The sequence below is a fragment of the Cricetulus griseus genome, chromosome 3, assembly GCF_003668045.3.
Source record: "Cricetulus griseus strain 17A/GY chromosome 3, alternate assembly CriGri-PICRH-1.0, whole genome shotgun sequence".
Classification (NCBI taxonomy): domain Eukaryota; kingdom Metazoa; phylum Chordata; class Mammalia; order Rodentia; family Cricetidae; genus Cricetulus; species Cricetulus griseus.
This window is the reverse complement of record NC_048596.1, coordinates 19,243,677-19,259,067: the sequence shown is the minus strand read 5'-3', so window position 1 is coordinate 19,259,067 and position 15,391 is coordinate 19,243,677. Positions and strand designations below refer to the sequence as shown.

The 15,391-nt window shown below is 49.8% G+C and overlaps 1 protein-coding gene across 3 annotated transcripts in view; it reads right to left on the bottom strand.

Annotated features, from left to right (window-relative positions):
* The window catches only part of Crtac1 (cartilage acidic protein 1), a 133,750-nt gene that overhangs the window by 26,967 nt on the left and 91,392 nt on the right, over positions 1-15,391 (bottom strand). For all 3 annotated transcript variants that reach the window (XM_035441827.1, XM_035441828.1, XM_035441829.1), the window contains exons 5-8: positions 10,800-10,934; positions 5,974-6,119; positions 3,201-3,337; positions 16-98 (exon numbers count right to left, since the gene is read on the bottom strand). In XM_035441827.1, the coding sequence (XP_035297718.1) occupies positions 16-98; positions 3,201-3,337; positions 5,974-6,119; positions 10,800-10,934 (501 nt within the window). The remainder of the gene's footprint in view (positions 1-15; positions 99-3,200; positions 3,338-5,973; positions 6,120-10,799; positions 10,935-15,391) is intronic.

The following is a 15,391-nucleotide window of genomic DNA, read 5'->3' as shown; positions in this document are numbered from 1 at the left end:
CCTTCAGTGCCTTACCTGTACCCCGGCCCTCAGGCTCCAGGGCATCACCAGGATTGAGTTCCTCGATGAGAGGGTCCCCATGCTCCCTGCGGATAACACTGTGGGAAAGACAGACTTGTTTGGCAAGGCCCTGGTGGGCTCCCTAGTCCTACTGGCCCTGTCACTCCTCTCTCCCTCTTGAGTAGCCCCAATATTCTGTGCTCTGATGCCCATGGAATTTCTCTCTGCGCTTAGACTCTGCCTTCACTATGGCAGCTCCCTTCTTGTGTTTTAATTTATGTTGGTAAACATTGATTTTTCTTTCTCTAATAGATGAATTATAGACAGCCTGGGGAGGGCCAGGTGATGGATGGAGAAGGGCAGAGGCACAGCTACCTTCAACTGACCTTCATGCTCCTCCAAAGAGTGCTGGGTTCTACAGCTCTGGACATTGCTCAGGGTTCAACCCTGTGCAGGTTCTCCCTCCTCAGCCCACTCGCCCTCCACTGACTGGCTGTCCAGCTAGAAGCCATCCCTGCTGCCTCTGCTGTCTTTATTGCTCTCTGCCCATGTTAAGTCTGCAGGGTGCATCTTATCTCTCAAGCTGGTCTGTGAGCTTGCTGCTGGCTGAGACCCTGCTATATTCGTCTTTGCTTTTCCCATAGCATCTGATACAGGACCTGACTCCCAAGCCAGCTCCAAGCCCATGTCTGTGGTGAGCTCAAGTGAATTCCAGAGGCAAATAGGAAGGGTCCCTTTGGGTGGTGAGAGTCTTTCTGGGGCAGGAGGAACCTGTACTCCTCTCGCTACCATAAGGCCTGCTCAAACTACACTGTGTCCCGAGAGCTGAGGCCTGTGGCGACTGCTGCAGAAGTTCAGGCACATGCAGGGTTGCATGGATGCCCATGATGCATCCTTCATCCACCCAGGACATCTAGGTTGAGCACATCCATGTGTACATGTGGGTGGCACACAGTGTACCTGGGAAGTGTGTAAGTACACACGGGCATGTGTGTATCTGCTTGTAGACCCACGCTGTCCTTTTGATTATTTGTGTACTACAGGATCTGCTGCAGCTGGGCAGAAGCAAAGGGTGGCAAAGAAAAGAGGAGACTGGTCAGACTGGCATTTCAGCAGGTTGCTATGCTGGACTAGAGACTAGGGGAGGGCTGGAGTGGGCTCAGAAAGCCCCACAAGACCAGAAAGTGGTGCAGGGAGACTTGAGAACAGAGCAGACATAGTTAGACGCATATGCAGAGGCAGTCCACACCCTGCCAGTCCTGGGAGAATCCTTGCTTGCATGGCCATCATGGGCTCCTGTCCCTGGGGCTTGGGTCTGGCTTGGGTGATATGCTGCCTGAAGCATCATTAAAGAACCACGAGGCTTTGGGTCCCCAGTGCCTGGGCAAGTGGCTGGAGAGACAGTTTCAGGAACTGGTCCTTTCAGTGATGGTGACAAGCTGGCAAGCGAGGGTTAAACTTTTAAGCTGCCAGTTGAGCAGTAGTCCCAGCTGCAGCCCCTAAGCTGTGTGCTCAGGACCCAGCCATCTGCCTTGGGGACTTGAGGCCCAGCTGTGTACCTTGACAGTGGCTTCTGTTGCCCCTGAGTGGAAGCTAACACTGCCCCAGGGGGTGACCATGTGGTAACTGTCCACTGACAGCCCAGGGCCAGCCTCTCTTGTGCAGCATGGGAAGCTGGGAGGTTGGAACAGGCTAGGAAGGTGGACAGGCAGAAAGGTACCTGGGCTGTTGGGCCACAGAAGCAGAGCCCTAGACAACTTGCTGCTCAGGGTTCTGCAAGTGACACTTTATTAGCCAGAGAAGGAAGGCAGCATCTCTGTTAACGAGCAATTGATCTTCTGCAATTAATCTAGAAGTTGTGAATAAGCTTTTTGCAAGGCACCTAATTAGTAAATCTGGTGCCTTCGGGGGGTGATTACATCCAGTCAGGATTGATGCTTGGTTAATAATTATATTTTAAAACATGCTTAGTCACAGCTTGTGCCTTTTATTAATAGTTGAGCCCTCCCTGAGAGAGGGAATAGGGACTTGGAGGGCCAAGCAGGTGACCTGACCTATTTCCTGGCTTGAAGACCAACCCAATGTGTCTTAGCAACATCCCAGACTACGTGAGGTTTGTCCTACAGTGCTTTTCAAATGGCTGTGTGGTAAGAATGGCTGTGTGCCTGCTGCTCTTGCTAGGCCTACCAAATGCTGGGCCTCAACCCTTGGGATTTGACTTGGACACCTGAGGTGGGCCCTAAGACTCTACACAAGCCCTTGGAAGATTCCTCCAGTCCCCAGGAGATGTGTCAACCTTAGAAATTGTCCCTTTTTCCTTAGATGCAATGCTCAAGTACTCAAGGACTCTGAGATTTCCTATCCATCCTCTACCTTAACTGTTATGGAATAATATTTTTGTACAATGTGAATATGTCACTCACATTGGTTTAAAAAAAAAGCTGAATGGTCAGTAACTAGGCAAGATTTTTGGGGTAGAGAGGACTCTGGAAAGAAGAAAAACCAGGGTTGCCAGGAGATGCAGAGGAAGCAAGATATGCTGGAGGACAGGTAAAGCCATGGGCCATGTGGCAGCACATTGATTAATAAAAAAATGGGTTAAAAATGGGTTAATTTAAGTTGTAAGAACTAGTTAGTTACTAACAAGCCTAAGCTATGGTGGAGCTTTTATAATTAATAATAAGTCTGTGTCGTTACTGGGGAGTCTGTGGTCCCAATGACAAGGTCCAACTACACTTAACCATCTCTCCCAGTGTTCCCCAAGGATGCTCTACAGAGCATCCTTCCTCTGAGAAACATCCCTGGAAGACGTGTCCTGTGGCTGTATCAATTTGAATACTCCATCCACCTTTTGGGAAGTTGAAATGCTCAGTGATTCTGTTATAGATGCTCAGAAGTCCCCAGTAAACAAGACTGACCCTCTTTGCTTAGCCCAGGTTTACCCAAACGGACCTGACCCTGGAAGCTTTTCTGTGGCTGTGGGAGCGCCACCTTGTGGGGGTGGAGGGATGGGCTATCTGCACCGTGTCCTCCCTACTCATCTTCCAGCCACTGCAAGGGCTGCTGTCTTACTCACGCTCTCCCTCTATCTTGCTTGCTCTCTGTCCTCCCTCCTCTCTCTTTCTTAATCAAGGACCATCCTCCCCCTGGCACAACTTCTCTGACCCTTGGAATCCAGCCCCATGGCCTGGATATGGTACCGGAAGAGACGATTGGCTGCAGAGCTGCGGTAGGCGATGTTGTTGAAGAAGACTTCCAGTTCCTGGTCGTTGTCGAAGTCCGCAACAATGACAGTCCGGACGGGGGAGGGCATAGAGAACTTGGGTGAGGCAATGTCCTGGAGGAGAGAGTACTGGGGGTCAGAAGACAGGACGGTGGCAATGAGCAAGAGCCCATGCTCCTCTACTGTGTGAATATGCAATGAGGAAAGCCCCAGCACCTCTATTATGTCCCCTCAGTTATGACCCGGAGTGGTGACCCTTGGGATTGCACAAACTTCAGACTGCCTGCAGAACAAGGCAGGCAGAGTAACAGCTGCAGCTCATACCAGCTCATGCAGGGAGCTCTGAGCTGGTTCCTAGTCCAGAACATACTTAGCCCTCCTGCCAGTCCCCCGAGCAGCCTGATGTCAGGGTTCCACTTTACAGATGAGAGACCTGAGTTTTGAAGAAGGAGGGTAGGGTGATTGCTAACAATGGGGCCGGAGCCAGAGCTACAGATGGGAGGTTCTGACCCTTCCTTCTCAAGGGCTGAAGGCACTGGAAACCACCTGCTTTTGAATCCAGCCTCCAGCACTGGCTTGACCTTAGGGAGATCACTCAACCCTTGGGCTGGATCTCACTGTGGGGATAGCAGCAGTCTACACTGTGAGGCCTGCGTGCTAGGTGCACATCACAGAGTGGCCAGGAGACCCATCACTGGCAATCTGTGTTGCATCACGTTGTCACCAGCCCCACGCAAAGCCAGACGTACCTTTTAGCTGTGTCTCTCATTGCTCCTACTTCCTCAAACTGTTTCTGGGGAGTCTTAGATTTTATTTGAGATATATGATTTAAAGGAGTATCATTATCATTTATTCTTGCCCAAGACTAATGGGGAAACTTTGGATCTAAGGCAGCCAAGCTGGGAACGCCATTCCCCTCCCCATTCCCCCACCCAAGTGCTGGCAAGTCTTAAGAGAGACTGGCACAGGGTCTTAGGTGTGGGATTTGCCTCTGAAATGGAAGGAGAGCTGTGTAGATGGTCTTTTGTTTCTGAGCAGAATATTCCCATTGTGTGCAGGTTGTCCCTTGAAGACATTCAGTGGCTGTCCAAATCCCACTGCCTAGCTGAAGAGAGATGGAAAGGGCTGAGCTGGTTTTTGGGAGCCCCTGCCCTTGGGCCAGCCCCTGCGCCTGGACCAGGCCCTGCCCTTGGACTGGCCCCTGCCCCTGGACCAGGCCCTGCCCTCCTCTCCTTCTGTAGCCTGCTTTGGAGCCATATGAAAGCTCTTTCTTGGCTCAGCTGCAGAGACACTTGTTCCTGGAGTCAGGAGAGGGTGACAGTCCTCATCAGCACTGTAATGAGGTTGATTAAGAGCCTGGCTGGCTGGTCAGGCTGGGCTGAGCAGGGTCTTCAGAGCTGGGGAACAAGGAGACCTGAGGATCTCTAACTCATTACCGCTCCATCGATCCTGTAAAAATGGAAACTTACACAGCCCCCCTGGGGTTGCCCCTCTGCATGCCTGGGCTTCAAGATAATCTATGTAAAGCTCTTATCAGGGATCCTGGCACGTGGGTGGCATGTGATAAATGGGACATTTGTTATTATTGTTATTGTGCTGTGAGCTCTGTGCAGGGGCCTCAGAAGGCCAGCATGTTCTCTAACCTGGGCACAGGATATCTGGAGCCTTTTTACTATAAAGCATAAAGGTGACACTTTATAGTGGGCCTGTCCTGTGTCTTGTGGGATGTCTGCAGCAACCTTGCTGGCTTTTGTCCTTTCCCAGTCAGGACAATTAAAAATGTTCCAGACATTGTCAAATATTCCGGGGCATAGAGGGCAAAAGCATTTCTTCTGAGTCTGGGCTAGAATGCTGGATAAGGAAGGAACTCAGAACTCCAGGATCAATGTCCTGAGTTCGAGGCAAACATCCTCCTCCAGATGTCTTTGAGTCTCAGCAGGGAAGGGAGCACCAAGACAATTGTGGGCAGGACCTTCACAGTCACACAGACTTTGGGAAACTTGGATAATTATATGCATTCACAAAGCTGGGAATACTATAAGCTTTCAGTTCAGTTCTAATTATTATTATTATTGTTATTATTATTATTATTATTATTATTATTATTATTATTATTATTAACCAAGTCCTAAGTACTTCAAGAGTAAGTACTTGGCATCTTCATATCAGCTTCATCAAATCCGTACTCTGTCATCGGCTGAGAAAGTCCCAAACTCAAGCTCATTACTGCCACCCAGCAGCCCTCGGGGAGAATACTTGTCATTACATTATACCCACAGCTCATGGAGGGGGACAAGGGTGTGTGTGTGTGTGTGTGTGTGTGTGTGTGTGTGTGTGTTATCCTATCCTGTATTTGAAGCCAGGGACAACCTGGGAGCTCCCTGGCCTCAATTTCTTTCCCTCCCTCATGCTGCCCTGGACCTCAGTTGGAAGGTCCAGTTAACAGTTACAGGTGGGGTGTCTGGGGAGTGCCAAGAGACAGTAGTTGCCAAAGACTGACTTTCCCTGACAGGGTTCCCGAGGACCGCCTAGATGACTTCTTTTTCTGTGGCCACTTGTTTTCTGCTCTGGGCCCGAGAGCCCGCACATGGCTGAGGCTGGTGTCCTTGCCCCCTGTATGTCACCTTCCTTGGGCCCCTACTCCCAGATCTAGAGAGGCCCAAGGCCTCCTGGACTTATCAGGAGGCCCAAGGCAGGTGCCCATCTCTTATGGTCTGCCTCACCACTGTGCATCCCCTGGTTGTTCTTACCCTAAATCGGACCTTCCCGTGCGCACTCATCTGCAGGTAGAGGCGGTGTGGGCCATTCCAGTTGCCGTAGACTATGTCCACTTTGCCGTCACGGTTGAAGTCTGCCAGGGCCACACCTCGCCCGTGCTGGTGAGGGTCATCTACACCTGAGGAGAGGGAGAGGCAGGAGCTTCAGGTGCCATCCCTTGCATTCACCTCCAGAAACAAGAGAAGTTGATCCCCCTACAGTCCCTGTTCGTCTGGGAAGATGGGGAGCCACAGTTGAATCCAGATGGGGGCAAGAAGTAGCAAAGCCATCTGCTTCCATGCTACCTGGACTCAGCTCAGGGCAGCATGGTCCAGGAGGAGAGTGGTGGGCATTCTGGGGGACCACTTTCCCACCGCTATCATATGGCCGCAGAGAGACATTATATTGATCTCATCCCTCTTGGCTTAACTCTCTCAAAGGTTCACCAGTACATTGGGTCAAGTTTAAATTTCTCAGGGATTGCAGGCTCAGGCTTGCTGTGTCCTTATCCTGTTTTTGCTGTTTTACTGACTCTGTGACTTACAGAGCTCTGGTCACCATAGTCCTTCCATCCCTTAAGTGAACCAAGTTCTTCCTACATTCCGGATCTTTGTTCTAGCTGGTATCTCTTCTCCAGATGCCTCCCTGACCCCTTGGGGAAGCCTTTCATGACTTGGACTTATAAAGTGGCTCACAAAACAAGCCAGGGTCGGGAAAATAAACATTGCATGGTTTTTCCGTTTGTTTTTGTTTGGGGTTGGGGATTTAGCTCAGCAGGAGAACACTTGCCTAGCAAGCATAAGGCCCTGGGTTCAGTCCTCAGCTCTGTGAGTAAAATATAAAATAACAAAAAACCCAAGGTAACTGTTTTGTTTTGTTTTGTTTTGTTTTGTTTTGTTTTGAGACAGGGTTTGTCTCTGTAGCCCTGGATGGTCCTGGAACTCACTCTTAGACCACAGAGATCCACCTGTCTCTGCCTCCTGAGTGTTGGAATTAAAACTGTGCACCACCACCACCCACCTGGCTTCATGCTTTCTTGAATATGTAGACTACAGGTTTAAGCACACACACACACATACACACACACACACACACACACACACACACACACACACACACGGGTGCATGCATGCCCATGTGCACAAAGACACACATACACAAAACCTGATGTAAAAGTTGAAAGAGGTTATGAAGGAAGAGGTCTAGAGGAGCAGAGAGAGGTGAATAAGAAAAGGTAACAGAATATCTGAGAAATGAAAGCAGAAAGCGACAATTTGGAAAGGGAAGATGATGGGGAGGGCAGTATGGAGGTGACTAAGGACAAAGCATAATGGTACATGTATGAAGACGTCACAATTAAACTCATTTCTATGCTAACTAAAAGGATTAATAGAAAAGACAAAAATGCAGCCCTTCCCACCTGCCCTCCTCCTCTTTATAATCTTTTCCTTCCTAGTGCTGGTCTCTGGGGTCTCCTTGCTTGGGGTCTGGTCTCTCTACCTAGCCCTCTCTCCTGAGATCAGCTATGCCCCCATGGCTCCTTTGTGCCGCAGGTCTACCTTGGTGCCTGCGGTTGCATGGCAGCGCTCAGTGAGTACTTGCTGAATGAATGAAGAGACATAAATAATTTGACAGCAGGCAAGCTGGGGATGCTGGTGACAGCAGAGGAAATACAGCAACCATGACAGAGAGCCCACAGTGGGCCTGTGAGAATGGGAAGGGAAGTGCCCTGCCGCCCACCTTCACCATCCACTGAGTAGGGAGAATGGAGTTGGCACAGCCTGGAGACATGGCCCCCTCTTCCTGTGTGCAGAGACAGATCTGCCCACTTCTGGCCCAGGTGCAGAGCTAAGATGACACTTTCAAAGGACAAACAGCTGCAGGTTGCCCTGGGTACAGGGTAGTGGAACAATAAAGCAAAGGTGGTAGGCAGAGACTCCAGGGTGACCCTGGGAATGGAAGTCATGAGAAGGCAGGGGTGGCGGCTCTGAGAACCTAGAAGGTGAGGTGTTCTCATGGAGGAGGGGGGCCGGGGGCTGAGCAGTGATGGCACACAAGGCAGAGACTCAGTGGGAGAGGGTGGGGTTAAAGGGACTGGGGACCGCCCCCAAACCCCAGCGCTGATATTCCATTAATTCTCTGCAAACTCCCTTGCCTAAGCGTCAGGTTGGTGGCCTTCTGAGCTGGCCCATTTCTCTCCTATCTGAGAGGCACCTTGACAAGGAGCTGGTTCCTTTTCTCGGGACTAAGCAGTGCCAGGCTGCATTTCACAGCGGCATCTGTTTGGGTGATGAATGCCCCCTTGACATGTCTTGTTAAACCCCTGCAATCACTTTGACTTTCAATTACGGGCCTCGCACCTTGCATCTCCTCCTGCCTGATACCTTTTCCCACGGCAACCTGTTCGCTCACCTCTGCTTCCATCTCCTTAACACCTTATCAGATTCTCTCAGTTTTTTTTGTGTTACCTTTTCCCTTTCTTTCTGTGATTTCTCAGCAGTGAGACCGGCTGCTGCCAAGTACAGCCCAAGCAGGGGATGGGCGCAGAGGACAGGCGCAGAGGGCCACACCCTATGGCAGGGGAGGAGAGGCACTGGGGCAAGGGTGCAAGGTGACAGGTAACCAGCTGCAGTAGGTGGTGTTTCAGCTGGGGTGGGAGGTCGGAGTCACCCATGTGGAGACTCCTGAGAAGCCAGCCGATGGAGGGGGAGACTCTTGTTTCGGAGAGAAGGGATGAGCTCATGCTTGGGGCTTGGATGCTGCTGTCTGCAGAGCTGGTGGGACCTAAGATCTCTGGGTTCAGATCCTCAGTCGACTCTTGCCTGTGCTCCAAGGAGGAGGTGCACTGAAACTGTCAATCATTCTCAGTGTGGGAAGCGATGGGGACGAGGAAGGGGCTGAAGGGCACACTACATCCACAACCTTTTTATAAAGTATTCATTCTGCCGGGCCAAGAGACGACGGAACAAGGTCCCCGGCCTTGTAGAGCACACTGACCCATTGCTAGGGCAATGTAGGGACCTGAGTGAGAGGTGTATGCCACGGAGGCAACAGGGGCAGGATGTTGAAGGGCACATAGAAGTTCTACAGAGAAGAGGGAGGGCGTCCAGCAAAAGGGATGTACATGCAAAGGTCCCGAGGTTGACAGGAGACAATCACAGGTAGGAAGGGAGTGCTGCTGGAAGCCATGGTGACGGTCTGGTTTACACTTTATCCTGCTCCTCGTTATAGCTGTTTGTGTAGATGTGTGTTCGTACAGTGTTTGCTCCTTTCCTAAACGTGGCGTGGTCTCAGCCTTACTCAGGTCAGCATCCCAAGCTCTTAGCAGTAGCTCGGCACTTAGCAAAGCTTCTTGACATGGTTGTTGGTGGTGTACACCTTTAATCTCAGCACTTGGGAAACAGAAGCAGAGGCAGGCAGATCTCTGAGTTCCAGACCAGCCTGGACTACAGAGTGAGTTCCAGGACAGTTAGGGCTACACAGAGAAACCCAGTCTTGAAAAACCAAACCAAACCAAATCAAAAACAAAACAAAAACCAACCCCAAAACAAAATAAAAACAAAACACTCCCCCCAAAACAACAAAACTCATTTTAACAATGACTGGTCTAATTTGAGGTCCATGTCACGAAAGGCAGACCATACCCAACACTGCCTGGATGACTAGGAACTGGAGGCTGGACAGCCTAGAGACCTAGGGCAGAAAAAATGAATCAAATGATTCTTAATGATATTCTGCTATACTCATAGATTGGTGCCTAGCCCAATTGTCCTCAGAGAGGCTTCCTCCAGTAGCTTATGGAAGCAGATGCAGAGACCCACAGCCAAACATTAGGTGCAGAGAGAACCCAAATTGGAGATCTTCATCGGGTCCCTTGCCGTAGGGAACCCTGCAGAAGAGGGAGGAGGAGAATTGTAAGAGCCAGAGGGGTGAGGACATCAGGAGAACTCAGGGCACAGAATGAACTAATTAGGGCTCATAGGGGCTCATGGAGACTCAATCAGCAATCACTGAGCCTGCAAGGGTCTGCATCAGGTCCTCTGCAAATGTTATGATTGTTAGCTTGATGCTTTTATGGGACTCCTAACAGTGGGACACCCTAGGGGGTGTCTCTGACTCGTTTGCCTGCCCTTGGGACCCCTTGCCATCTACTGGGTTGCCTCATCCAGCCCTGATATGATGGTTTGTGCCTAGTCTTATTGTAACTTGTTGTGCTGAGTTTGGTTAATATCCCTGGGAGGCCTGTTCTTTTCTGATGGTCAGCAGAGGGGTGGTGGGTCTGGGGGAGAGGGGAGGTTGTGGGGAGTGGGAGGGATGGAGGGAGGGGAAACTGATGTCGGGATGTATTGGATGAGAGAAGAATTTAAAAAAAGAATTGTTGTTGGATTAAACTGAATGTTTATGATAAAAGAGGGAGAGGGTAAAGGCACCTACTATCAAGACTGTTGACCTGAATTCGAGTCCCAAGAAGCACATGGTAGAAGGAGAGGACTGGCTTTTGCAAGTTGTTCTCAGACCTCCACTTGAGGGCCGAAGCACACGCACATCCACACATGTGTGCACAGTTAAGTAAAATGTTAAAAAAAAGGAAGATAAATGGGGAGAGACCAAGTTGGGGAGGGAGAGCTTCAGGAATTGTGTTAGGAAACAAAAACAGACTCACAGGCTCATAGGTCATCTGTGGGTACAGGGCATGCCAGGAGCAGGAGCCTCCCTGCCCCGTCAGGAAACACCCCTGTGGCTTGAGGGTAGCAGAGAAACCCAGCGTCCCCCAGGCCCAGGGACCTCGGGGGCACAGGAAAGGTCCGTACTTACTCACCAGCACTAGCTGCAGCATCCACAAAAGTGCCATTGCCTTGGTTGTGGAAGAGGAAGTTGGGTCCATTCTCGTTGTCACAGAAGATGTCTGAAGCACTGTTGCTGAGAATGGGGCCCACGCTGATACCCCGGCCCGCTAGGAGAGGAGGTGCACCCACAGTGAGTGCCTATGCCCAGCCCAGCCCTGCATGGAGGACTGGACTGCTGGGGACCCACGAAAAATTGTTTTAAGGAAACAACCGAAAAAGCCTGAGGGCTATGAACTTTGGGATTTTTCCCTGAGCTAGACCTCGGCTCCCAGTCTTCCTAACTCTGATGGCACCAAGGCCGGAGAGGAGCTGGGTGGGATCACTTTGTGCCAAAAGCTTCATTCCACGTCCCAGGAACGTACAGGGTGTGGTCACCATGCATATCAGATGAATCCAACACCTTCAACCCACGCTACCCCTGTGAGCACGGTCAAGTCACAGGACCCTCAACGGTGAGTCAGTCCCGCTTCAAGCCCCAAATAACGTCAAGACCTATGTGTGTGTGCTGGGGAAGTCAGCTCTGCCTGCAGGCTCTGACAGCCTGTGGCCCCAGGATCCTTATGGGGCTTTGGTGGACACACTAAGCAGTTTGTCCATTGGCAGTGACCTGGCTGAACAGATCACAGTGCAACACATGCTAGGTCATTCTGCAGCTACTACAAGGACTGTGTAGGTCCATAGGTATTGACTTGGAAGAGTGCCTACCATTGTTAAAAAAAAAAAAAAGCAATTTGGCAAGTAACAGCACTGTGTGATCTTACATTTATTAAAGAAAGGTGGGAAAACTCTTGGTACTTCAGAATAGACGTGTGTATAAGCTAGTTTGAGAAAAGTGGAGAAGATCACATTGACAAGGTACAACAGGATGGACCACAGAAAGGAGAGACGGTAGCTGGCCTTTTCTTTGAATGTTCCCCATTGTTTGGCTTGTAGCAACAAGTCTCGTTTTTTGCAGTTTGAGAGGAGAATATGCAATAGTGTGTGTGCATGTGTGTTGTTTGTTTGCTTGTTTTGTTTTTTCTAGACAGGGTTCCCCGTGTAGCCCTGGCTGTCCTGGAACTCGCTCTGCAGACCAGGGTGGCCTAGAACTCACAGAGATCCACCTGCCTCTGCCTCCTGAGTGCTAGGATTAAAGGTGTGTGCCACCACTGCCCAGCTTACATTTTTTAAAAAAGACACAAATCAAGCCAGCACTACATTAGGCTCTGGGGACTAACATCAATTTTGAGCCCCTGATATGAAGAAGTCCAACCTTGATGTATCCTGAACAAAGCATCCCACACCTGAGGGCTTCAAACAGAGCCTTTGCTTGCCCATCCTCTCTAGAAAAGCCCACCTGCATCTGGGAAGCCTCACCAGCCAAGGCCCCTGGATGCTGGGAAACTGTTGATACAGCCCTATAAGTGGATGGAGATTTTTACAAGATGCTGCACTATAGACAACTTGTTACCCAGTGAAGGTCAGTTTCTTCTTCTGTTAAATGGGGATTTTTCTGACTTGCCCTTTTCAGTTTTTATAAAAATCAAATGAATGAGAGATGATGGATTACAAGTGCCTAACAGGAGGAAGTGGAAACTGAATCCCTATACATTCTTGGCGGGAATATAAATTAGTACAATCACAAAACAGTATGGTATACTCTCAGAGAAATAAAAGAAATAGAATTACCATATGACCCGAATTTTTTGCGGCTGGGCATACACCCTCCAAGGGAAATGAAGCCAGTAGGTTTGGGATTTCTGCACTCCTGTGTCTACCCTAGCACTATTCGTGTCAATATGAAACCACCCTAGGTGTCCATCAGAAGACTGAATAAAGGAAATATGGTACGTTTTCACAACGGAATACTATCTGGCTTTACAAAAGAAGAAAGCTTGTCATTGTGGCCACACAGATGAGCCTGGAGGACGACATGCCAAAGGAGATGAGACACATAAGCAGGCTTTCTCTGAGGTGTGAGGTCAGAGAGCCAAGCTACAGAAGAGGGCGTAGAGTGGGGTTACCAGGGTCTGGGTGAAGGGGCCAGATGGGAAAGGGCTGTGACGATGGTGAAAGCTAAGTGTTAAACAGGGGTGCTAAGTCTGAGAGAGAGAGACTATTGTAGAATATGGTGAGCACAGTTAGTAACTACATGCTGCTCTTGCTGGTTAAGATGGTGGGTTGTAAGTGACCTCACCACAAGTGGAAAGCAATGCATGTTAGTTCAGGCCAGCGACCCCACAAGGCATTCATAGTTCAGAACATCAGGTTGTATATGATAAATATGGAGTTTACGGAAGTCTATTTGAAAAAAAAAGTGAGGCAAGAGAGATGGAGGTTTTGTGAAGCCTACAGCTTTGCTGTGCCACCAGGCATGGGGACCAGCTGCCGGGCTTCTCAGAAATGCAAAATCTCAGGCCCTGCTGAGTCTTCATGCTGACAAGACCACTGTGTGGTTTGTGTGCCCACGAAAGGCCGAGGTACATTGTTTCTAAGGAACTAGCTGTTGTGACAAGAGAAAATTGGGGCTGGAGTTTTTAAGTAAATGACAGCTCTGGCAGAACCATGCAATAACAGTCAGGCCCTTGGTCATGGACCCCTGGATGGATCCAGGGGTTTGAAGTGACTGAGCTAACCTGAGAACAAGGATCGCAGGCTCCTGTGGTCCTTCACCCTAGGGGATGCTCCCTGACAAATTACGGAACTTTGTTCCCATAACGACCTTACCACTTGCATTGCACTTGCTGGAACTCTTGCTAATACCTGTTGGATTTTTGTGTCCTGGATTCTTTCTTCCCAAGTAATCAAATTAAGTCTCAAAGGAGAGTCTTGCAAAAATGAGCAACAAAACTCCCATCACCCTTGGGGATCCTCCATGGAGTAAGGTGGTGACTTTCTGGTCACTTTCCACAGCCAGTAGGAAGGATGCTGAGACATTACCTAGGCATCGCCTCTGCCTGCTAAGAAGAGGAGCTGGTAGTGGCTGTCTCTGCCCTGGTCACTGCCGGACTCCAGTCCAGAGGAGGGCTTCCAGGAAATTCCAGGTGGGACTCAGGACTTGCCACCATGCAACTCAGTCCTTCTCTCTCTCTCTGTCATCCTCCAATTTCCTCTCTGCCTCTGGCTCCCAAGCTGTGACACATTCCCTTCATTTTCTACAAAGCAGGTTATTTCCCTTTTGGACAAATTTCTAAATCTTTCTAATTAACTAATTGGGTTGGGTTGAAGCCTTGCACCATTTGTAACCTGTAATTACTAGAAAATTGCCATGGTAACCACACTACTAATTAGCAGCAATTTATTGCCATGGCAACCGGACCATAACAGAGATGTTACCCACAACTCCTTCTTGGCAAGTTGGCCATGCAGTTGGGGAGCAGGTGAGTCCACAGTCAGGGAGCCAGCCTTTTGGGGCTCATCTCCAGAAACCACAGGATAGGGTCCAAACTGAGGTCTAAAATAGGGCAGCCAGGTGCTACACCCCTCACTGATGCCACAAAGGAAACTCTTGAAACCAGCAGAAACCTCCCATCAAAATTGCCCTCCCAATCCTCCTCTTTGCCAGTCAGTGACAAAGGTAGCGGCAGATTTTCTCCCAGGACTCATCTCTCCTCTTCTTCCTGCTTTGTGATACCCACCCTCCCCTCCTTTCCCTAGGTTTAGCATAAACTATACCATACAGGGCTACCCAGAGGGTAGGGTTAGGGACATCTTTGTTTAGTCTTAGAGAATGACATCCTGATGGAGTCAACTCCACCCTTGTCAGTGAATCCTTCACTGTGTGAAGCCAGCACCCTCTCTCACAGACACACAGTTCCCCGGATGAGGCTGTAGTGGTGGAATGCCAGCCCTCAGGACTGGTGATCCGCAAGTCCAAGGTTGAGCTGTGTGACCTTGGGCCTATCATTTAACCTTTCTAGACTTCTGTTTTCTCATCTATGAAATAAACTGGTAATAATAATAGCTCCTTCTCGGGGGTGTCATAAATATTAAGTGGGATGAATTTTGGAAGGTATCTTGGAAAATGTCAGGTGCCACATAGTCATTAGCTGGGACTATTTACCACCTGCTGAGTGAATAATATCACTTTATTTTTGCCCAGCACTTCAAGCTTCAAAGGCCCTTTGTTATGCTGTGGGCTTTAAGTATTCTGTCTCCCTTTCCTTCCCAAGGACATGAGCCACTCTGTCTGTCAGATAGGTTGAGGGTTCCAGCGGTTCCCCACTTCCTCTTGCCACATTTCAGTCTTCTCTGTTTGCTCTGTCTGGACCCGATATCTATGGGAAAGCAGTGGCTTATCTCAATACCTGTACCTCTAGACCTCTGACCCCGGGCACTTTGAAAGTGCAGGCTCCAGTGTGATTCTGGTGCAGGTCCATCCCCCAGCTTTCAGGCACTAGACAGGGAGGGAAGGAAAGCAGAGACTATGGATGGATCACACACTCTAAACTGCTCCAACCATGGGCTGCTGACCTAGAGACGAAGCATCAGACTGGGACCCGGTGTCTGAGGAAGGACCTCTGAATTCTTTCCTAGGCCATTGCCTCTCTCTGGCTCCAGGAACTTTGGAAGGAGACCTCTAGGT